General features: G+C 51.0%; 1 protein-coding gene across 1 annotated transcript in view; it reads left to right on the plus strand.

Moving 5' to 3' along the window:
- Positions 1 to 24137, plus strand: part of CCDC40 (coiled-coil domain containing 40) — a 65386-nt gene that overhangs the window by 31446 nt on the left and 9803 nt on the right. Inside the window, exons 11-17 of the mRNA XM_011958072.1 lie at positions 12315 to 12558; positions 12644 to 12826; positions 17344 to 17589; positions 18613 to 18826; positions 20313 to 20482; positions 20726 to 20817; positions 22729 to 22849. Coding sequence (XP_011813462.1) covers positions 12315 to 12558; positions 12644 to 12826; positions 17344 to 17589; positions 18613 to 18826; positions 20313 to 20482; positions 20726 to 20817; positions 22729 to 22849 — 1270 coding nt within the window. The remainder of the gene's footprint in view (positions 1 to 12314; positions 12559 to 12643; positions 12827 to 17343; positions 17590 to 18612; positions 18827 to 20312; positions 20483 to 20725; positions 20818 to 22728; positions 22850 to 24137) is intronic.

Consider the following 24137-nt stretch of genomic DNA (forward strand, 5'->3'; position numbering starts at 1 on the left):
GAAAGGAAGGAAGGAAGGAAAGAAAGAAAGAAAACTGAGGGCTTGCCCTAATCTCCTAGACTTACTTTTCCCTCAATCCTGATGATGGCAGAGACGACTCCTCAGAGGCTCTTCCCCTTGGTGTGGAGTGCTGGAGCCTGGGGAGGGCAGGACAGGATGGAGAGGGAGGGAGGACAGGATGGAGAAAGACTGAATGCAGAATTAGAGCCAGTCAACAAGCCGGCAGTTCCACTGTTTCCTGGGTGACAGGCCCAGGCTCAGCTTGGTCTGGTGTAGCCCGTCAAAGGGAACACTGTCCTTGCCCCCAGTTGATGGAGGAGAAAGGAGTGGAAGGCAGTGTGGGATGGGTTGGGTGTGGGCATTGCCACAGTGTCCCCAGCAGGCCTCCTTCTAGCCTGGGGATCTGGCAGGTGGGGCCCAGTCACCACCAACGCCCCATATACCCAAGGACATATACCTGTTGGGTCTGGTGACCCAACAGACCTGAGGCCACAGACCAAAGACAGAGTAACAACCCCATTAGAAATGTGCCCCCATGGGTGAGCATAGTGGCTCCTGTCTGTAATCCCAGGGCTTTGGGAGACTGAGGCAAGAGGATCCCTTGAGCCCAGGAGTTCAAGACCAGCTTGGGCAACATAGTAAGACCTTGTCTCTAAAATAAAATATAAAAAATAGTCAGGTGTGGTGGTGTGCGCCTGTGGTCTCATCTACTCGAGAGGTAGAAGCAGGATGATCACTTGAGTTTAGGAATTTGAGGCTGCAGTGAACTGTGATTGCACTACTGCACTCCAGCCTGGGCAACAGAGCAAGACCCTGTCTCTCAAAAAATTTTAATTAGCTGGGCATGATGGTGTGCACCTGTAGACCTGTAGTCCCAGCTACTCAGGAGGCTGGGTGGGAGGCTTGCTTGAGCCAGGAGGTCGAGGCTGCAGTGAGCTGAGATGGTGCCACTGCCCTCCAGCCTGGGCAACAGAGTCAGAACCTGTCTCAAAAAAAAAAAACAAACAAAAATAAATGTCCCCAGACACAGGGACATGGGTGAGGCCCGTCAGGACTGCTGTGGTAGCTCAAGGTGTCCCGTCCCTCCTTCCCACCGGGGAATGGCCGTGCTTGTGAGCACATCCCCCGTCCATCTGGGCCTGCCTGTGGGAGCTGGACACTGCCCTGCCCAGCAGCCAGAAGTCCTGAAGGAGCCGTGTGTGACCCTCGAGACCAGACCAGCCCCACCACACCAACCCTCCAAAGACCACGGCGGTCCACGGAATCCAACATGGGTCCCAAAGCTACGTGAATAACCACGAGGCGCCCACAGTCAGCCCCTTCCCATCACATATGCAGGGAAATGGCTCACTTTCACTCTCCGAAAACAAAGCCTAGACTGTACTTAACTTGGGGACAGATAACCTAATCAGAATTCACACGCCCTTGGGACTTGGAGCCAAAAACACCCATCCTCTTACCTGCCTTTGTCCTATTTCCTGGCAGGAAATACAGGGGGCAGACAGGTCTTGGCCCGCAGCTGCAGCCCCTTTACCCCGAGATATGAATCAGTCAGCCGCACTGCCTCGCAGCCTCCTCCCAGGCCCTCAGCTGTGGCCACGGCTGCCAGGCAGGCCAACCTGAGGACAAAAGCCGTGGGCAGCATCCTGGGAGAGAACCCGGCCTTAACCACAGACTGCTGGACACCTCCTGCGTTCCCCGCTTCATCCTCAGAGGCCCAAGGCCCAACACCTGGGCCATATTCTAGATTCCCTATGTTCTTTTTGTTTCGTTTACAGACAGTCCCTGACTTAACGATTTTTTTTTTTTTTTTGAGACGGAGTCTCGCTCTGTCGCCCAGGCTGGAGTGCAGTGGCCAGATCTCAGCTCACTGCAAGCTCTGCCTCCCGGGTTTCCCGAGTAGCTGGGACTATAGGCGCCCTCCACTTCGCCCGGCTAGTTTTTTTTTGTATTTTTTTAGTAGAGACGGGGTTTCACCGTGTTAGCCAGGATGGTCTCTATCTCCTGACCTCGTGACCGCCCGTCTCGGCCTCCCAAAGTGCTGGGATTACAGGCTTGAGCCACCGCGCCTGGCCCAACTTAACGATTTTTGGACTTTACCATGGTATTAAAGCAACAGGCAGGCAACAGAAACTGGGCTTCAAGTCCCACACAACCTCCCTGGTTTTCAACACAGCATTCAATAAATTACATGGATGCCCAACACTTTGTTATCAAACAGGCTTTGTGTGAGATGATTTTGCCACCTGTAGGCTCATGGGAGTGTCCTGAGCATGTTTGAGGGAGGCTGGGCTGAGCCGGGGCGCCTGGCAGGCAATCTGCAGGAAGTGCATTTTGGGTTTTTTGTTTGTTTGTTTGTTTGAGATGAAGTTTCACTCTTGTCACCCAGGCTGGAGTGCAATGGCTCAATCTCAGCTCACTGAAACCTCCACCTCCTGGGTTCAGGCGATTCTCCTGCCTCAACCTCTCAACTAGCTGGGATTACAGACATGCACCACCACCATGCCCGGCTAATTTAGTATTTTTAAAAGAGATGGGGTTTCACCATTTTGGCCAGGCTGGTCTTGAACTCCTGACCTCAGGTGATCTGCCCCCTTGGTCTCTGAAAGTGCTGGGATTGCAGGCGTGAGCCACTGCACGCAGCCTGCATTTTAGACTTAGGATATTTTCAACTTACGTCGGGTTTGCCGGGCTGCACCCCCACCGTAAGCTGACGAGAACCTGTACTTCCTACTGGTGCCTGCTAATCTATGGAGTTTTTAAAGTGTGATTAAAAAAAAAAAAAAAATCCTTATCAAGGATAAGTGATTACGTTACAGGACATTTGAAAAACAGAGAAAAGGATTTTAAAATACCATCGTCTTTCTCCTTTTGTGACAAGGAGACTCGTTAGCATGTCCGCGCACTCTCAGGCACACGTTTCCTCCCCCAGCCCCCCGCCGGCATGTTAGGAGTTCTGTCAGTTTGTAAGTGTATCTTTTCAAATTAGACATCTTACTTTTATTGTCAAATTTAGATATTTATAAGGCTGCTCCTTCCTAAAAAAAGAAAATGAGTAACTTATTTACTTGAAGTCAGGATTACTGGGGATAATTTATGTACAAAATTGCATACCTCCAGCCCTGGCAACCACTGTGCCGCCTTCTGTGCCTATAGCTCTGCCATTTCTAGAATGTCATATAAATGGAATCGCACAGTCTGTAGCTTTTCTTGTCTGGCTTCTTCCACTTGGCATCATGCTTTTGAGACCCACCCATGTTGCGAGATCAGTAGTCTGTTCCTATTTAGGTTGAATAGTATTCCCTTGCATGGATACATCAGATATATTTGTCCATCCACCAACTGATGGCCATTTGGCTTTTACCTTTGGAATACCATGAAGAAAGCTGCTGTGACTGTTCTGAACGGATCTTTGTATGGATACCTGTTTCCGTTTCTCTTGGGTAAGTACAGGCGCATCTCGTTTCAATGTGTCTCACCTTCTCCTACTACGTGGAATTGCTTTTTTTTTTTTTTTTTTTTGAGACGGAGTTTCACTCTGTCGCCCAGGCTGGAGACTGCAGCTCACTGCAACCCCTGCCTCCCTGGTCAAGCGATTCTCCTGCCTCAGCCTCCCGAGTAGCTGGAACTACAGGCGCCCGCCACCACGCCCGGCTAATGTTTTGTATTTTTTAGTAGAGACGTGGTTTTACCGTGTCAGCCAGGATGATCTCAATCTCCTGACCTCGTGATCCGCCCACCTTGGCCTCCCAAAGTGCTGGGATTACAGGAATCGCATTTTTTACAAATTGAAGGTTGATGGCAGCTCCGTGTGGAGCAAGTCCGTCAGCACCATTTCTCCAGCGGCCTGTGCTCTGTTCCTGCCTCTGCACCACATGTTGGTCATTCTCATATTTCACACTTTTTCATTGTCATCGCCTGGTATGGTGATCTGTGATCAGTGACGGTTGACGTTAACTATTGTAATTGGTTTTCGGCAAAGTCACGGACTGCCCCCATTTAAGACAGCAAACTTAAGACATGTTGTGTGTGTACTGATTGCTCCACTGGCCAGCGTTCTTCCGTCTCTCTCCCTCTCCTTGGGCCTCCCTATTCTCCAAGACTCAACAATATTGAAGTTAGGCCTACAATGGCCGCTAAGTGCTCAAGTGAGAGGAAAAGTTTCATGCCTCTCACTTTATTTTTATTTTATTTATTTATTTTTGAGACACTCTGTCACCCAGGCTGGAGTGCAGTGGCACGGTCTCAGCTCATTGCAACCTCCACCTCCCAGGTTCAAGCGATTCTCCTGCCTCAGCCCCCCGAGTAAGTGAGATTGCAGGCGCCCACCACCACGCCTGTCTAATTTTTGTATTGCAGTAGAGACGGAGTTTCAGCAGGCTGGTCTCGAACTCCTGACCTCAAATGATCCGCCCGCCTCGGCCTCCCAAAGTGGTGAGATACAGGCGTGAGCCATCGCTCCTGGCCGCCTCTCACTTTAAATCAAAAGTTAGAAATGATTAAGCTTCATGAGGAAGGCATGTCAAAAGCTGAGATAAGCCAAAAGCTAGGCCTCTTGCACCGAAGGGTTAGCCAAGTTGTGAACACAAAGGAAAAGTTTTTGAAGGAAATGTAAAGTGCTGCTGTAATGAACACACAAAAGAAAGGGAAGCAGCCTCAGTGCTCATCTGGAGAAAGTTGAGGTGGTGTGGATAGAAGATCAAACCTTCTGGCCGGGCGCAGGGGCTCATACCTGGAATCCCAGCACTTTGGGAGGCTGAGGCGGGTGGATCACGAGGTCAGGAGATCGACACCATCATGGCTAACATGGTGAAACCCCGTCTCTACTAAAAATACAAAAAATTAGCCGGGCGAGGTGGCGGGCACCTGTAGTCTCAGCTACTCAGGAGGCTGAGGCAGGAGAATGGCGTGAACCCGGGAGGCGGAGCTTGCAATGAGCCGAGATCGCAACACTGCACTCCAGCCTGGGCAACAGGGCAAGACTCTGTCTCAAAAAAGAAAAAGAAAAAAAAATAAAAAAGAAAATGCACCCGGTGGGCATGGTAGCTCAAGTAATCCCAGCACTTTGGGAGGCCAAAGTGAGAGAATTGCTTGAGGCCAAGAGTTCTAGACTTGGTAAGATTACAGGTCCTTACCACCACACCTGGCTAATTTTTTGTACTTTTAGTAGAGACTGGCTAATTTTTTGTATTTTTTGTATTTTTAGTAGAGTAATTTTTCAACCCTGTTAGCCAGGCTGGTCTTGAACTCCTAACCTCAAATGATCTGCTTGCCTCGGCCTCCCAAAGTGCTGGGATTACAGGCATGAGCCACTGTGCCCAGCCCAAAATATTACCTTTTTTTTTTTTTGAGATGGAGTTTCTTTCTTATTGCCCAGGTGGGAGTGCAGTGGCACAATCTCAGCTCACGGCCAAGTCCACCTCCCGGGTTCAAGCAATTCTCCTGCCTTAGCCTCCTAAGTAGCTAAGATTACAGGTGCCTGTCACTACACCCAGAAATTTTTTTTTTTTTTAATGTTGGAATTGCTTTTGCTGGGGACAAATCCACAAGGCCCCACCCACGGTCAGGTTAGTGTTCTGCCCTTGCAGAGGCGCCAGCAGCCTGACACCTCCATCTGCCGCCCGCCCAGGGTTAGTGGAACATGCAAAGCTCAGAGGATGGAGGCAGGGGTGGTCGCTGCTGAGGCCAGACGCCCAGCTAATTTTTGTATTTTTAGTAGAGACGGGGTTTTACCAGGTTAGCCAGGCTGGTCTTGAACTCCTGACCTCAGGTGATCTGCCCGCCTTGGCCTCCCAAAGTGCTGAGATTACAGGCGTGAGCCACCGCGCCTGGCCCCAAAATATAACTTTTAATGGCAAAACCGCAATTACTTTTGCACCAACCTAATATCAACATTAACAGAAGTGATTGTAACCCCTGTGGATGACTTTGAGGGTTCAGGACTTCAGTGCAGAAAGTCACTGCCAATGTGGTGGAAACAGCAAGAGCTAGAATGAGAAGTAGAGCTGAGATGGGATGGAATTGTTGCGTTCACATGATCAAACTTTAATGGACGAGGAGTTGCTTGTTATGGATGAGCAAAGAAAGCGGTTTCTTGAGGTGGAATCTGCTCCTGTGAAGATGCCATGTGCATTGTTGAAATTAACAAAGAATTTAGAATATTCTGGGTGGGTACGGTGGCTCACGCCTGTAATCCCAGCACTTTGGGAGGCCAACGCAGGTGGATCACGAGGTCAGGAGATCGAGACCATTCTAGCTAACACGGTGAAACCACGTCTCTACTAAAAACACACACACAAAAATTAGCCAGGCATAGTGGTGGGCGCCTGTAGTCCCAGCTACGCAGGAGGCTGAGGCAGGAGAATGGCATGAACCCGGGAGGCAGAGCTTGCAGTGAGCAGAGATCGTGCCACTGCACTCCAGCCTGGGCGACAGAGCGAGACTCCGTCTCAAAAAACACACACACACACACACACACAAAGAACTTGGTTGATAAAGCAGCAACAGGGTTTGAGAGGATTGACTCCAATTTTGCAGGAAGGTCTTGCCTGGGTAAAATCCTATCAAACAGCATCACATACTACAGAGAAGTCTGTCATAAAAGAAGAGTCAATTCATGTGGCAAACTTCATTGTTGTCTTATTTTAAGAAACTGCCGTCCAGGTGGGGTGACTCACACCTGTAATCCCAACACTTTGGGAGGCCAAGGCAGGCGGATCACTTGAGCTCAGGAGTTGCAGACCAGCCTGGGCAACATGGTGAAACCTCATTTCTACAAAAACTACAAATATTAGCCAGGTGGGGTGATGTGTACCTGTAGTCCCAGCTACTCGAAAGGCTGAGGGAGGAGGTGGCTTGAGCCCAGGAGGCTGAGGTTGCAGTGAGCCAAGATCACACCACTGCACTCTGGCCTGGGTGACAGAACCAGAGCCAGACCCTGTCTCAAACAAAACAAAACAAAAAATTGCCACAGTCACCCTAGCCTTCAGCAACCACCACCCTAATCAGTCAGCAGCCAGCAACATCAATGCAAAACCCTCTACCAGCATACTTTATCAAGTATGACTTGATAAAGGCTCAGGTGATTGTTAGCATTTCTTAGCAATGAAGTTTTCTTTTTGTTTTTAAAAATGGAGTCTCGTTCTGTTACCTAGACTGGAGTGCAGTGGTGTGATCTCAGCTCACTGCAACCTCTGCCTCCTGGGTTCAAGGGATTCTCCTACCTCAGCCTCCTCAGTAGCTGGGATTAGAGGTGCCCACCACGACACCTGGTTAATTTTTGTATTTTTAGTAGAAACGGGGTTTGACCATGTTGGCAGGCTGGTCTCGAACTCCTGACCTCGGGTAATCTGCCTACCTTAGCCTAAGTGCTGGGATTACAGGTGTGGGCCACTGCGCCCAGCCTGTATGCACCGGGGAACCAAAAACGATTGTGTGACTTGCTTTACTGTGATATTCACTTAATTGTGGTGGCCTGCAACTGAACCCACAGTATCTCCAAGGTCGGCCTGTACCTAGAAGTGAGGTTCCAGCTCAACGTGCATTTTACTTTATAACAAGTGCTTGCAGGACGCGGTGGCTCACACCTGTAATCCCAGCACTTTGGGAGGCTGAGGCAGATCACTTGAGCTCAAGAGTTTGAGACCAGTCTGGGCAGCATGGCAAAACCCCATCTCTACCAAAAATACAACAAATTAGCCAAGTATGGTGGCACATGCCTGTAATCCCAGCTACTCAGGTGGCTGAGGCAGGAGAATTGCTTGAGCCTGGAAGTGGAGGTTTCAGTGAGCCAAGATTGCACCACTGCACTCCAGCCTGGGTGACACAGCAAGACTCCATCTCACAAACAAACAAACAAGAAAACAACTGCTGCAATGTTTTCCCAAGTGACTTGTTCCAATTTGCATTTTCTCCAGCAGTTTATGAGAGTCCCAGTTGCTCCACGTCCTCACTAACATTTGATATTACTAGTCATCTAATTTTAGCCATGAAATATAGCCATTAGCAGATGTGTGGTGGCTGAGGCAGGAGAATGACATGAACCCAGGAGGTGGAGCTTGCAGCGAGCCGAGATCGTGCCACTGCACTCCAGCCTGGGGGACAGAACAAGACTCCACCTCAAAAAAGAAAAGAAAAGAAAAGAGTTCTGGCCGGGCGCGGCGGCTCACACCTGTAATCCCAGCAACTCAGGATGGTGAGTCAGGAGAAGGCTTGAACCCAGGAGGCAGAGCTTGCAGTGAGCCGAGATCGCGCCACTGCACTCCAGCCTGGGCGACAGAGCGAGACTCCGTCTCAAAAAAGAAAAGAAAAGAAAAGAGTTCTGGCCGGGCGCGGCGGCTCACACCTGTAATCCCAGCAACTCAGGATGGTGAGTCAGGAGAAGGCTTGAACCCAGGAGGCAGAGCTTGCAGTGAGCCGAGATCGCGCCACTGCACTCCAGCCTGGGCGACAGAGCTAGACTCCGTCTCAAAAAAAAAAAAAAAAAAAAGAGCCTCTCTAAGGATCACGAAGATTTTCTCCCAAGTTTTCCGCTAAAGTTTTCTAGGTCTTGCATTTAGGCATCTGGTCCATTTCAAGTTCACTTTTGTGTGGTATGAGTGGGGTCCAGGCTCAGGTTTTGTGTGTCTCTCTAGTCGTCCCAGCACTGCTTGTTGAAAACATTGTCCTTGTGTGTGTGTGTGTGTATGTGTGTGTACGTGTGTGTGTATGTATGTGTGTGTGTGTATGTGTGTGTGTGTGTATGTGTCTGTGTGTCTGTTTCCGGACTCTCGATTCTGTTCCGTTGATCTTTTTGTCATTCTTTCGCTAATACCACATTGTCTTTCTAACTAGAGCTTTACGGAAAATCTTTTTTTTTTTTTTGAGACGGAGTCTAGCTCTGTCGCCCAGGCTGGAGTGCGGTGGCCGGATCTCAGCTCACTGCAAGCTCCGCCTCCCGGGTTTACGCCATTCTCCTGCCTCAGCCTCCCGAGTAACTGGGAATACAGGTGCCCGCCACCTCGCCCGGCTAGTTTTTTTGTATTTTTTTAGTAGAGACGGGGTTTCACCGTGTTAGCCACGATGGTCTCGATCTCCTGACCTTGTGATCCGCCCGTCTCGGCCTCCCAAAGTGCTGGGATTACAGGCAACGGAAAATCTTAAAATCAGATAGTCTGAGTCTTTGATGTTGTTTTACAAACTTATTTTGGTTACTCTAGGTCCTTTAGGTTTCCGTTTACATGTTAAAACTAGCTTGTCAGTTTCTGGGGGAAAATGCCTTCTGGGATGTGACTGAAATTATATTGCGTCCATAGATCAGTTTGAGGAGCACTGAGGCCTTAATAATATTAAATCTTCTGCTTTGCGGACATGGCAAATCTCTCCAGTATCTTCTTTTTTTTTTATTTTTGAGTCAGAGTCTTGCTCTATCACCTGGGCTGGAGTACAGCAGAACAATCTCAGCTCACTGCAACCTCTGCCTCCTGGGTTCAAGTGATTCTCATGCCTCAGTCTCCCAAGTAGCTGCGACCACAGGTGCACACCGCCATGCCCGGCTAATTTTTGGTGTGTGTTTTTAGTAGAGACGGGGTTTCACCATGTGGGCCAGGCTTCTTTTCTCTATTGATAGTGTCTTATCCTTTGAATAAGTGTTTATTCGAATATTCAAGAAGTACTTTCTTCTTGGACTAGAATAATACCTTCCATATTTTTCTCATACCTATCCCCAAGTCTTTCAATTCTCTTTTCCAAGCAACCTGTTACTGTTTCATAAAAGCCTTTCCAGATACATTTCATGCATACATATGCATTATTCTCAGGTGTTTCTCTCCACTTAAAAATCATCCGTGGCAGCTTGGTGCGTCACGCTCTGTACCTCGGTTTTTCTTGTGCTGTGTCTTAAGAGTTATTTCGTATTAGAACACATAGAAATCGCCATTGTTCTTTTCAGTTCTCTTTACACTGTGTTCTAAATGATGCCTGTGCCATAATTTAATCATCCTCATCGATCCGTAATGAGGCCTTTTCCTGCTTTTTGTCTTTTTCTGATGTCATCAGTGTATCAATAAATATCCACACACATTAAAAATAGATACTGGATGGCCAGGCGTGGTGGCTCATGCCTGTAATCCCAGCACTTTGGGAAGCCAAGGTGGGCAGATCACTTGAGGTCAGGAGTTCAAGACCAGCCTGGCCAATGGGGCGAAACCCTGTCTCTACTAAAAATACAAAAAAAAAAAATTAGGTTGGCATGGTGGCACATGCCTGTGGTCCCAGCTACTCGAGCGGCTGAGGCATGAGAATCACTTGAACCCAGGAGGCGGAGGTTGCAGTGAGCCGAGATGGTGCCACTGTACTCCAGCCTGGGTGGCAGAGTGAGACTCTGTCGCAAAAAAAAAAAAAAGAATAGATACTGGATGACTGGGCGCAGTGGCTCACACCTGTAATTCCAACACTTTGGGAGGCCGAGGCAGGTGGATCACTTGAGGTCAGGATCTCGAGACCAGCCTGGCCAACGTGGCAAAACCCCATCTCTACTAAAAATACAGAAATTAACCAGGCATGGTGGCGCACACCATGTAATTCCAGCTACTTGGGTGGCTTGAGGCTGCAGTGAGCTGAGATCATGCCATTGCACTCCAGCCTGGGTGACAGAGTGAGACACCATCTCAAAAAAAAAAAAAAAAAGAGAGAGAGAGACAGCAAGGAATGTTTAAAGGACAGCAGAACATCTCAGAATAATAGGAAAACATGCCTCACTTACAAACAAAAATTCAAATCCTCATGCTGAGGCACGAGAATCACTTGAACCCAGGAGGCAGAGGTTGCAGTGAGCCAAGCTCGTGCGGCTGCACTCCAACAAATACAGGATTTGAATCTGTATTTTAGATCTGATTATCCGATATCTGTGTTTTAGAGCTTGGTATTAATGACAGGCATCTCATCGCAGCACGCTAAGGGGGAAGACAATGGAATCTGAAGCAGGCCCGCTGGGGTTCCCTCGGCCACACCATTTCCTGCGGACCCTGGGCCGGTGACTGGAACGCTCTGAGTCTCAGTGGCCACATCTGTAACGCTGGACTATTCCCTTCCTAGGACTGTTGTGATGGTTAAGGCAGATGGGCAGATGAGAACCCCCAGCCCAGCGTCTGACCCATGTGTCGCTTTCCTTCTCCCCATAATCATAGTACAAAAGAGTTGTCAGCATGGACTTTCCATAGGTAATAGTTCTGTTCATCTATTTGAAAATAATAGTTGGCCGGGCGCGGTGGCTCACGCCTGTCATCCCAGCACTTTGGGAGGCCGAGGCGGGCGGATCACAAGGTCAGGAGATCGAGACCATCCTGGCTAACACGGTGAAACCCCGTCTCTACTAAAAATACAAAAAATTAGCCGGGCGCAGCGGCGGGCGCCTGTAGTCCCAGCTACTCAGGATGGTGAGGCAGGAGAATCGCTTGAACCCAGGAGGCAAAGCTTGCAGCGAGCAGAGATCACACCACTGCACTCCAGCCTGGGCGACAGAGCAAGACTCTGTCTCAAAAAAAAGAAAAAGAAAAAAGAAAATAATAGTCAAGATTTGGTTATTGGGTGCAAAATACAGTGAGGGAGAAGGAACAAGGCCCAGTGTTCAATGGCATGTCACAGCGACTACGGTTCACAGTAAGTTAGTGTATATTTCTGAATAGCTAGAGGAGAAGATTTGGAATGTTCTCAACACAAAGGAAGGATCATGTGTGAGGTGATAGATGGCCAGTTCCCCAGATTTGATCGTGACATGCTGTGTGCTTGCGTCAAAATATCACATGTACCTCCCAAATCTGTGCCAATCTATCCATAAAAATGTTTAATAGAAAAATGTTTTAAAGATTTGGCTACTGTTTAAAGAGGTGGTTTCCTGCTGGGTGCAGTGGCTCACGCCTGTCATCCCAGCACTTTGGGAGGCCGAGGCAAACACATTGCTTGAGCTCAGGAGTAAGAGACCAGCCTGGGCAACATGGTGAAACCCCATCTCTACAAAAAGAGTTTAAAAATTAGCCGGGCGTGGTGGCGCACACCTGTAATCCCAGCCACTCAGGAGGCTGAGGCAGGAGAATCACTTGAACCCGGGAGGCGGAGGTGGCAGTGAACTGAGATCGCACCACTGTACCCCAGCCTGGGTTACAGAGTGAGACTCTGTCTCAAAAGATAAATAAATAAATAAATAAGAGTTGGCTTCCTAATTTATTTCTCTATGCATTGAGTTCTACTTAGTGAGCTCCCTCGTGTGGGGCACAGCTGTGTGCATTGGCTCTCTGATGTCTCACACATAACTGGCTCTTCCCCCTCCATTTCTGCAGAGAATGCCAGCATCAAGCCAGGTCCATCGACAGTGAGATTGAGGCCTATAAGAAATCCATCATGAAGGAGGAAGAAAAGAACGAGAAGCTGGCGAGCATCCTGAACCGGACAGAGACGGAAGCCAGACTGCTGCAGAAGCTCACCACGCAGTGCCTGACCAAGCAGGTGGCCCTGCAGAGCCAGTTCAACACTTACAGGCTCACCCTGCAGGACACAGAGGATGCCCTCAGCCAGGACCAGCTGGTAAGGCCGGCCCGCCCCACAGGTCACGCCTGGCACACTGTGGTGCCTCTTCAGGCACATCCACCCTGTGGCTCCTCCTCTCCAGGAACAAATGATACTCACAGAGGAGTTGCAGGCCATCCGCCAAGCCATCCAGGGCGAGCTGGAGCTCAGGAGGAAGACAGACGCTGCCATCCGGGAGAAGCTGCAGGAGCACATGACCTCCAACAAGGCCACCAAATACTTCAACCAGCTCATCCTGAAGCTGCAGAAGGAGAAGACCAACATGGTAGGCCCCTGCCCCAGGGTGGGGCTGCGCGAAGTCCCCTGCAGCCTGGGCATGTGAGGGCAAAGGCGTACTGGGGACAGAGAGGGCGGAGTCAGTGTGAGCAGAGGGCCTGCGTGTGCTCGCTCGTTTCCATGGTGTTCCAGTTGTAAGGGTGATACATTTTTACTGTAGAAAGCCTAGAAATAGGCCAGGCACGGTGGCTCATGCCTGTAATCCCAGCACTTTGGGAGGCCGAGGCGGGTGGATCACCTGAGGTCAGGAGTTCGAGACTGGCCTGGCCAACATGGCGAAACCCTGTCACTGCCAAAAATACAAAAAATTAGCTGGGTGTGGTGGTGTGCGCCTATAATCCCAGCTACTCGGGAGGCTGAGGCAGGAGAATCGCTTGAACCTGGGAGGCAGAGGTTGCAGTGAGCTGAGATCACGCCATTGTACATCAGCCTGGGTGACAGAGCGAGACTCCGTCTAAAAAAAAAAAAAAGAAGAAAAAGAAAGAAAACCTAGAAATACAGAAAGGCATAAAGATGAAAATGAGACAACTCTAGACCCACTATCCAGAGGCAACTTTTTTTTTTTTTAATTTGGTAAATTTCCTTCTGGAAATTTTTAATACAGAAATACATTCGCACCCACCCACAAACATATACACATAGTCATTCTCACACACGCAAACACATTCACACACACAAACACACATGCAATTGCACATGCCCCCACGAACACATGAGCAAACACAAACACACATACACACACACCACACACAAACTCCTACACACACACAAACTCCTACACACACACACACTCAAACTCCTACACCCACACATACACTCAAAATCCTACACACATACACACACTCAAAGTCCTACAAACACAAACACACACACTCAAACTCCTCCTACAAACACACACACATACACAAGCACACACCTTACGCAACACTGGACTCAGGCCCATTTTTTTTTTCTTACTTATTTATGTATTTTATTTTTTGACACAGGGTCTGTGTCGCCCAGGCGGGAGTGCTGTGGCACAATCACAGCTCACTGCAGTCTCGGATCCCCAGGTTCAAGTGGCCCTGCCACCTTGGCCTCCCAAAGCCCTGGGATTCTGGGCCTGTGCCACTGTGCCCAGCCCCCAGGTCATGTGCATCCATTTGTGATTAATATCACTGAACTATGACACAGAGAGAATGGAAGTCAATGAATCTTTGCTACTTATACAGTTTTTCATTTTGCTGTATTGACCATATTCAACATAACATTTCCTCATACCACCAAATATTCTTCAAAAACCTAAATTTTGGCCGGGCACGGTGGCTCAAGCTTGTAATCCCAGCACTTTGGGAGGCCAAGACGGGTGGATCACGAGGTCAGGAGATGGAGACCATCCTGGCTAACACGGTGAAACCCCGTCTCTACTAAAAAAAATACAAAAAACTAGCCAGGCGAGGTGGCGGGCGCCTGTAGTCCCAGCTACTCGGGAGGCTGAGGCAGGAGAATGGCGTAAACCCGGGAGGCGGAGCTTGCAGTGAGCTGAGATCCGGCCACTGCACTCCAGCCTGGGCGACAGAGCAAGACTCCGTCTCAAAAAACAAAACAAAAACAAAAAAAACCCTAAATTTTCATTTCTGTATAACATCTTATCCTACAAATGTACATATTTTGTTTACTAAGTCTCTTGTTAGGCCCTTCAGGCTGTTTCTAGTTTTTATTTTATCTTATTTTATTTTGTTGTTATTTGTTTATTTTTTTGAGATGGAGTTTCGCTCTTGTCACCCAGGCTGGAGTGCAGTGGTACCATCTTGGCTCACAGCAACCTCCACCTCCCGCATTCAAGCAGTTCTCCTGCTCAGCCTCCCCAGTAGCTGGGATTACAGGCAGGCGTCATCGTGCCCGGCTAATTTTTGCATTTTTATTGGAGACGGGGTTTCACCATGTTGGCAAGGCTGGCCTCAAACTCCTGACCTTGTGATCCACCCGCCTCAGCCTCCCAAAGTGCTGGGATTACAGGTGTGAGCCACCGCATGGCCAGCTGCCAGTCAAAGGCAGATTTCCCTGGGGGGCCCTGGAGTGTGACTTCGACGTCCATTCCATGGCAGGGCGCCCTCGATTGTGAGCTCACGTTCACTTTCCCTGGGATCTTGCTTTTCTCATTTATCGCCTGTCGTAGGGGGTGGAGGGGACTTGTGTCCTTAGAAAAGACAATTCCTTACTTGAATGTTTTTTTCTTTGCCTCTTCCGGAGGGGTAACCCTCCCCCACCGGCCTCAAGCAGGCCCCTTTGGAGGACCCCCCCCAGAGGCTGCCACAGACGGCGCCATTTCCAGGGCACATCCCGGCAGTGGGGCCTGTCCGACAGTCCCCATTTTAGTCTCAGGGGAGAGTGACGGATTCCCAATGCCAAGCTCTGCTGGTTTTGCCCTCCTGAGGAGTGGGACAGGAGCTGGGCAGGCAGAGCTGAAGAGCGTGGTGGGTGTGAAGGAGCCTGTCCAGGTGTGCTGCTACACTGCCAAGCTCAGTTCCCAATCCCCAGGCCCCCAGGCCCCCAGGGTCCCAGCCGAGCCCCTTTCTGGGCAGCCCAATAGATCATACATGTACTGCTGCCAGTTTCCAGAAGAGGGCAGCAAAGAGTCTTGGACCAACAAATTCGTCTATTACGACAATTTTCCAACGGATGCCCGTCCAGCTGTTGAAAACAGTACCTCCCTCCCACCTGATTGTTGAACTGCTCAAAGCCCCATGGGCTGATAGAAGGTGGGGTGGGGAGGCATATCTGGGAGGAGGAGCAAAGTGTGGATGGGCGGGACCACCCATCTGGAGCTGGCCACCATGCGGTCCAGGCAGTTAATCCAGGAATGGTGTAGATGCCTGGGGGGAGCCAGGGTGGGGTCCACAGGGACCACAAACAGTCCGGAGTGGAGCAGAGGAGGCAGGCCTGGCTGTGACGGGGGAGGGACTGAAGGGGACTTGGAGCCACAGCCCCTGCAGGGCAGCTGGGGAGTGGGGAGGCAGGAGTCCTTGTGGGGCCCAGATCTCAGGGTGACCTTGGCAAAGGAGGAGGCTGCAAGCTGCCATTGCCACACAACTCCGGACGCCGGAAGCTTCCACTCCAGGTGGGCAGGGTCTGAGTTTCACACTCTGGGGATGCTGGGTCTCCTGGGAAGTCACCTATGGTGGCCTGCGAGAGACATGGAGCCCACAGGCGTGGTGGGAGGAGAAGCTCAGATGGCCCTGAGGAGGCTGGGGTAGGCGGGAGCCACGGACGTGAGAGAGTTGAGGCCTTGTGTGGCAGGAGCCGACGGGCAGGGGTGGTCAGGGCAGACACGAGGCCCGAGGCCACCTGTCAGAGCCACGCCCTAGGGAAGAGGACCCCGTCCCAGTGGTGACTGTATCTCCCTATTCCCAGAGCAGCTCTGGCCGTACCATGACAGCTGTGAGTGTCACTGCCTCACTCCTGATTCTCACAAACGTTCTCACAAACGTCCTCTCGATAAACCCCCCGTTGCCAGAAGGGATCCAAAGGAATCTGTCTTTTGCCTCCAAGGAGCCCACAGAGGAGGCCAGCACTGGCTGCTCAGACCTGCAGGACAGCAGGACGGGTCAGCAGCCACAGAGGAAGCAGTGTCCAACAATTGATTCTTGCTTCATAAACCATGCTCCAAATGTGACAGAGTGTAGCACAGCCGTTAAAACTTAGAGAACGTTGTCAGATTAAAAAGCAGGTTAGCACCCAGTGTGTAGGGTGTGATCCTATTTTTATTTTGGAGAGTTATATAGAAAAGCCTGGAAGGAAAAATGGATTCAGATGGGAATGGTAGCTAACTTGTGTCAGAACTGCAGGCAATTGAATGTGTTATCCTCTATTCTGGCCTGTATTTTCACATTTCCTCACAATGTGTGTGCTCCTATTTAAGAAGTGTGTTAGTCACACTGCTGTAGGGAAATACCTAAGACTGGGTAATTGATAAAGGAAAGAGGTTTAATTGACTCACCGTTCCACATGGCTGGCGAAGCCTCAGGAAACTTACAATCATGGCAGAAGGCGAAGCAGGCACCTCCTTCACAGGACAGCAGGAGAGAGAGAGTGTGTGAAGGAGGAAACGTCAAACACACAAAACCAACAGATGTAGTGAGAACTCACTCACTATCACAAGAACAGCATGGGGGTAATGGCCCCCATGATCCAGTCACCTCCCACAGGGCCCCTACCTTGACACGTGGGATTACGGGGACACAATTCAAGATGAGAGGTGAGTGGGGACATAGCCAAACCACATCAATAAGAAAAGTGAATACCATGATCTCTCTTTTCTGTAAAAACCCAATGTCTGGGTTCCAACAAGCAGGTTCCTTGCTGGGGCCTTGAGACGGCAGGAAATCCAGCCTCCTGCTCTCAGGACTGTGCTTTTGGAATTTCTCCAGAGGAACATCCCGACCGTCAGGGAACGGTGGATCAGTAAACTCGTCCCAGGCCTCTGGTGGGGGCAATATTTACAGGCATTTCCTTTCATCCATTCAGATGACACATCTTTCCAAAATCGACAGCAACATTGCCCAGACCACCCTGGACATCACACGCACCAGCAGCAGGCTGGACGCACACCGGAAGACGCTGCTGGAGCTGGACCAGGACGTGAAGAAAGTCAACGAGCTCATCACCAACAGCCAGAGCGAGATCTCCCGGAGCACAATCCTCATCGAGAGGAAGCAAGGGCTCATCAACTTCCTCAACAAGCAGCTGGAGCAGATGGTCTCCGAGCTGGGGGTGAGGTCCCAGGCAGGGAGACGCGGTCCCCGGCTGACTGTGGCGCCTGGTGGGGCAGAGCTCCCTCAGGTCCGCCATGGTCAGACCTGAACTCCTGGAAGGCACAGAACTGCCTCTTTCCCTACCTGCTTTACAGACAAAATGGCACGTGTGCCAAGCGCTCTAAGTCATATTTTTCTGCACAGGGCCAGAGAGTGTTCAGGCTTTGTGGCCAGTTGGTCTCTCCAACAGTGACACAGCTCTGCCTCCATAGCGAGGAGTGTAGTGAGGAGTGTAGATAAAACGTAAAGGAATGGGCATGGCTGTGTCCAATTAGATGTTATTCAAGGCCACTGAAGTCTGAATTCCAAATAATTTTCACCCAGCACGAAATATTCTGCTGCTCTACGGGAAGTAGCCTAATGCGTTTGAGGCCTGATGCCATATACGTCATCCAGGTCCCTGTATTCTCTAAGCCCCTTTGGGTTCCAGAGGCCCCACCCATCCTGCTGGTGCACCCACCATGGGGAAGCTAGAGGGGACTCCAGAGCCCCTTAGTCGTATTTCCTCCAGCGGGGTCTGTGGCTTGCAACCCTGCTGAGAGCTAACTTGAGCCCCTCAGCCTTTGTCCAGTTTCATGACCTCAGGGGTCCAGACCCTCTGCAGCCCACTTACAAAGACATTTGAGCCCAAGAAGGCTAATTTTGCTTTTTTTTTTTTTTTTTTTTTTTGAGACGGAGTCTTGCTCTATTGCCCAGGCTGGAGTGCAGTGGCGCCATCTCACTCACTGCACCTCCGCCTCCTGAGTTCAAGCGATTCTCCTGCCTCAGCCTCCCAAGTAGCTGGGACCACAGGTGTGCACCAGCACACCCGGCTAATTTTTGTATTTTGGGTAGAGACGGGGTTTCACCCTGTTGGCCAGGCTGGTCTTGAACTCCTGACCTCGGGTGACTCACCCACCTCAGCCTCCCAAAGTGCCGGGATTCCACGCGTGACTCACCACACCTGGCCCCAATTTTGCTTTTTGATGAATATCCCATCTAGGGGGAAGAAGTGGGGCCCCTGGAGCTTGAAATCAAAAGGCTGAGCAAGCTGATCGAAGAGCACAACGCCAAGGCGGTCCAGGCCCAGGTGACCTGGCTGCGCCTGCAGCAGGAGATGGTCAAGGTGACACAAGAGCAGGAGGCACAGCTGGCCTCCCTGGACGCGTCCAAGAAGGAGCTCCACATCATGGAGCAGAAGAAACTACGAGTAGAAAGTAAGAGCCGCCATGCCCGTCCCTGCAGCGACGCTCAGACAAGCTCTGGGGCGGGGGCACCTCCCAGGGGAGGACACTCAGTGGGGCACGTCGCTGGATTTGCACGCAGCCTTAAAAGCGAATAACAAACGCGCGTGCTCCCCGTATTTTGTAAATGTGATCCACTGCCTGCCCAGCTGCCCGGTTCGCAGTCACAGCGGCAGAGTTGAGAAATGTCACGAAATGTCTCCAAGCTCACAGACTTCGGAGCTGTCCTTGAGAGAGGAGCGTGGAAGGTTATCATCCCCGCCCAGCCAGGGCACTCAGGTGGAAACCCTGGCATGGGAAGAGCCAGGGTCCTGCCAGGCGGGCTCCTGGTGCTGTCCCCGCATCACCTCCAGCTAGGCTTAGAAAACCATTCCGCCAGGGCTCCCCGACACTTCTGAGGCCCAAGGGGCTGCCAAAGCGCCAGGGTGCCTGGAATGAGGGAGGCGGGCATCCTTCCTGGACCACTCTCCACCCACATGGCCACCTGCCGAGACATCCCGGGTCCCGTCTGGTCTTGGGTCAGGGATCTGTGCTGGTCAGGCCTGCAGCAAGGCCCCCATGGGAAATGCTGCCCAGACACATCACATGGCCACCTGCCGAGACATCCCGGGTCCCGCCTGGTCTTGGGTCAGGGATCTGTGCTGGTCAGGCCTGCAGCAAGGCCCCCATGGGAAATGCTGCCCAGACACATCACGTGCCCTTCTCGGAGGTCCTCCTGCCTCTTGCCCTACCCTTGGGTTGCCCAAACCCATCTTTCGGTGAGTAGCAAGTCCTAAAAGACCCTATGGAGCTGTCAGCTGAATATCGGTGTCCCAAGGCAAGAGGTGCCGAAACACCATGCTGTGAGATGGGATCACCCATGGAAAGGGCAGAGAGAGGGGCTCACATGCCCATGCCCTGGGGCAGTCAGGGCACACCGCGGGGACAGCAGGAGGAGACAGAGAAGCCCTGTGAGGAGTGGCCAGCGGATGAACCAACTGTGGCCTCTCGTGCCCTCCACCCATCTTCACATCAAGAAGAGCTGTTGTTTTCTGCCCCTACCCCTGAGCTTGGCTGGGGCGGGGCAGGGGTCTAAGAGTCCCCCTCTCCTGGAGACTCACAGTGTCTGAGCATCAACCAGGTCCCCAGGCTCCACAGATCTGCACGTGTCCTGGGGGAGGGAGCCTGGCCCTCCCACACACCCCGCCCACACCTGCTTGCTGTCCCCACAGGCGGGTCCTCTCAGTTCCCTCAGAGGACCAGGCTTTGGGAGCTTAGCAGCCAAGAAGAGACCCCTCTCCTCTCCTCTGTCCTGGCAGGGATGAGATTCAGGCAGGAGCACTGGGAAGGACAAGAGGGAGGGGATGAAGGGAGCTACAGGGAGAGACAAACCCTAGCTGACCTCTCAGACACCGCTGCCTGCAGGCGAGGACCCAGACCCTCCTGGGGTCTCTCCCCAAGTCTCTGTTCTCTGCCATAGGCAAGATTGAGCAGGAGAAGAAGGAGCAGAAGGAGATTGAGCACCACATGAAGGACCTGGACAATGACCTGAAGAAGCTCAACGTGCTGATGAATAAAAACCGGTGCAGCTCGGAGGAGCTGGAGCAGAACAACCGGGTGACGGAGAATGAATTCGTGCGCTCGCTGAAGGTCAGGCCGTGTCCACACGGTCCCGGGGCTCGGGGTGATGGAGGGCGGGGGGACTCGGGGGCGTGGTCCTTCCGGTGGGTGTTCTGCACCAGGACGTAACTTCCACACCCGTTCAAGATGCTTGTGGGGGGATTAGAAATCCAGCCTTCAGCCCTGCCCTCGGTGCTGGGACGGAGGGCACCAGCCCTGGCATCCACAATCCCATGACCCTCCCCATAGCTTTGCCGCCCCTCCCCTATGCAGGACTCTGAGAGGGAGACCATCAAGATGCAGGACAAGCTGAACCAGCTCAGTGAGGAGAAGGCGACCCTCCTCAATCAACTAGTGGAAGCAGAGTGAGTCCCAGTCTCCAGCCACACATGGGTCATGAAGGTCACTGCACCTGCAGGCCTCTGTCCGTTAAAGACCATGTAGGAGACCGGGTGTGGCAGCTCCCACCTATATCCCAGTGCTTTGGTGTTTGTGTGTGTGTGTGTGTGTGTGTGTGTATTTTGTTTTGTTTTGTTTTGTTTTTTCTTTTGGAGACAGTCTTGCTCTATCCCACAGGCTGGAGTGCAGTGGTGCGATCTCAGCTCACTGCAACCTCTGCCTCCTGGCTTCAAGTGATTCTCCTGCCTCAACCTCCTGAGTAGCTGAGATTACAGGTGCATGCCACCATGCCTGACTAATTTTTATATTTTTAGTAGAGACGGGTTTCACCATGTTGGCCAGGCTGGTCTTGAACTGCTGACCTCAGGTGATCCGCACGCCTCAGCCTCCCAAAGTGCTGGAATTACATGCGTGAGCCACCGTGCCCGGCAATCCCAGTGCTTTGGGATGCCAAGGCAGGAGGCTTCTTTGAGGCCAGAAGTTTAAGACAAGACTAGGCAACACAGTGAGACCCCATATCTACAGAAATGTTTTAAATTGGCCAGGCATGGTGGTGCACGCCTGTAGTCCCAACTACTCGGGAGGCCGAAGTGGGAGGATCACTTGAGCCCAGGAGGTCAAGGCTGCTAGGATTGCACCACTGCACTCCAGCCTGGGCAACAGAGCAAGACCCTGTCTCTAAAAGAAGAAAAAGACCACCTGGGCATGGGTCTGGAACCCACCCTAGTGGATCCCAGATTCCCCACAGAGCTCTGCCTGTCACCCTTGGCAGCAGCTCTTGAGCCAAGTGAGTTACTGCTGGAAATTGAATGGCTTTCTTTGCGATAAAGATTTTAAATATCCATTATTTTATGGTGTCTGATTATTAAAGTAACACATAGCCAGCTCTAAACATTTTAAACTATACAATGCATGCAAAGTAACCAGGGGAAATTGCATATAATTCCAATGCTCTTCACTTCCCAGAAAACCAATGTCTAGCTATATTCCTTTCTTGTTTTGCTCTGTTTTTTACACAAATGGGGTTGTTTCAGAACCCCATTTGTATTCAGAAATACTAAATTCTTTAGAGTATTCAGAAAATACTAACGTCTTTAGAGGTAGGAGAGGCAGTGTAAGAAATTAGGAGTTTTCTTCTGATGCTTCGGTGAGCTCACACTCTAAGGCTTTACAAGGCTCTCAGCTGCAATGGCAGAGCCAAGCAGCTGCAACAGAAAGCATGAGGCTCTCAAAGCCTGAAATGTGCACTATTGGGCTCCTTATGTAAACGTTTGCCAACCTCTGGCATATAGAGGGAGAGAGGGAGATGGGGGTGGGGAAGAGAGAGAGAGAATACTTTAGTATTTTCGTGGCCATCTTTCCGTGTCACACACGTGGGCCCACATCTCCCTGTGGAAAGGGTGCGGAGCAGGCATGGTGTGGAGGCATCGTCCTTTTCTCAGTGTGCTCTGGAAGGGATGAATAGCACAGGGATTGCCTGTTCCTTGCGGTTTGATAAAATCCAGGCAAAAAACCACCTGGGACCAATGCTTTGGGGGGCTTGTATCTTTGGTGACATTTAAATCGCTTTTACTTCTCCTTAAGTCAGCTTCTATCAATTGTACTTTCTCAGCTCCTACAGTTATATGTCCCTGTTCTCTCTCTCTCTTTTCCCCACCCCCATCTCCCTCTCTCCCTCTATATGCCAGAGGTTGGCAAACGTTTGCATAAGGAGCCCAGTAGTGGACATTTCAGGCTTTGAGAGCCTCATGCTTTCTGTTGCAGCTGCTTGGCTCTGCCATTGCAGCTGAGAGCCTTGTAAAGCCTTAGAGTGTGAGCTCACCGAAGCATCAGAAGAAAACTCCTGATTTCTTACACTGCCTCTCCTACCTCTAAAGACACCAGATTATGCTTTGGGAGAAAAAAATCCAACTGGCAAAAGAGATGCGTTCTTCAGTGGATTCCGAGATCGGCCAGACGGAGATCCGGGCCATGAAGGGCGAGATCCACAGGATGAAGGTGAGGGGAGGAGAGCTGCTTGGCAGGGCCTGCTGGGTGCCAGCCCTTGGGCTCTGAAGACCTGGCCACACCAAGGCCCTCGGCTGCCCCGGGGCTCCTGTGGGAACCACATTGGCCACAATGGCTGGCGGCAGTGGGTGAGATTTCCGGAGAGCGACCCACTCTAGTAGAGTGACCTGCACTCCAACCGGGCACTGGCAAAGCGCACGTCCCCCTTGGCCCAGCTTTCACGGCATCTTGTTCTTACTGTGCAGAAATACTGTGGAACAACACCGCGCACACACAAGCATGTGCGTGTCATTTCGCATAATCACAGCACTCTGGTATTTTTAAATGGCGGTTGTAACCCTCAAATTCCGTGACCCTCTAATGCATCCCACTGGGAGACAGAGTCTCACACCACAGAAGGATTCAGAGAGCACCCCCGTCTCATCCCTCACAGCCACGTTTTCTCTTCATGGTCACAATTAGATTTCATTGCCTTTAAAAGGCTGGTAATTAAATTGCAAGTGGTAATCAAGCTAAAGGTTCAGGGCCTTAAGAATACCAATAAGAGCAGTTCGTAAAATAAATGGGTCTCATTTTCACAATGCCATGCTAAATAAAAATTCCTCTGGTGAGTTATTTTCCAGATCAAGTGCATATGCTAATGAGACATTGTGTTTAAAAATACCAAATTTAATTGACTTTTCACATTACAGAAGCCACGTGTGTTTGCTGGAGCAAGCCCAGTTCTCCCTCACAGAGTGGGGGCCAAAGAGAAGGTCCGGGCTCTTCCTCCCTGTCCCTTCTTTCCCAGCTCCCCTTCGTCAGCCAGGGCGACCGTGTCAGCCGCTGCAGGGATAAGGCCTCTCACCTTCTCAGATCTCACACAAATGCACAGGCAGGGCTTGCCTTGGCCCTACGTGGATACTAACCCATTCTTTAACAGTTACAATATATATTACGGATATTTCACAATTTATGGATCCAGTCCCACGCTGGTGAAAATTCAGGTTGTTTCCAATTTGTTGTTGGCGTTATTGTTTTGTCCTAGACACAATGTGTGTTAGGGTTCTCCAAAGAAACAGAACCAGTAGACTACACAGAGAGAGAGAGAGACAGACAGAGAGAGAGATTTATTATGAGAATTGGCTCTTAGGATTATGGGGGCCGAGAAGTCCTAGGATCAGGCATCTAATCTGCAGACCCAGGAGAGCCCCTGATTCAGTCAAGTCTAAGGCCGGAGAAGGAGGCAACGGTGTCATCCCAGCCCAGTGTTCCCCCACCCCCGCCCCGCCCCACCACC

This window comes from Colobus angolensis, unplaced genomic scaffold (genome assembly GCF_000951035.1).
Source record: "Colobus angolensis palliatus isolate OR3802 unplaced genomic scaffold, Cang.pa_1.0 Scaffold1, whole genome shotgun sequence".
Taxonomy (NCBI): Eukaryota; Metazoa; Chordata; class Mammalia; order Primates; family Cercopithecidae; genus Colobus; species Colobus angolensis.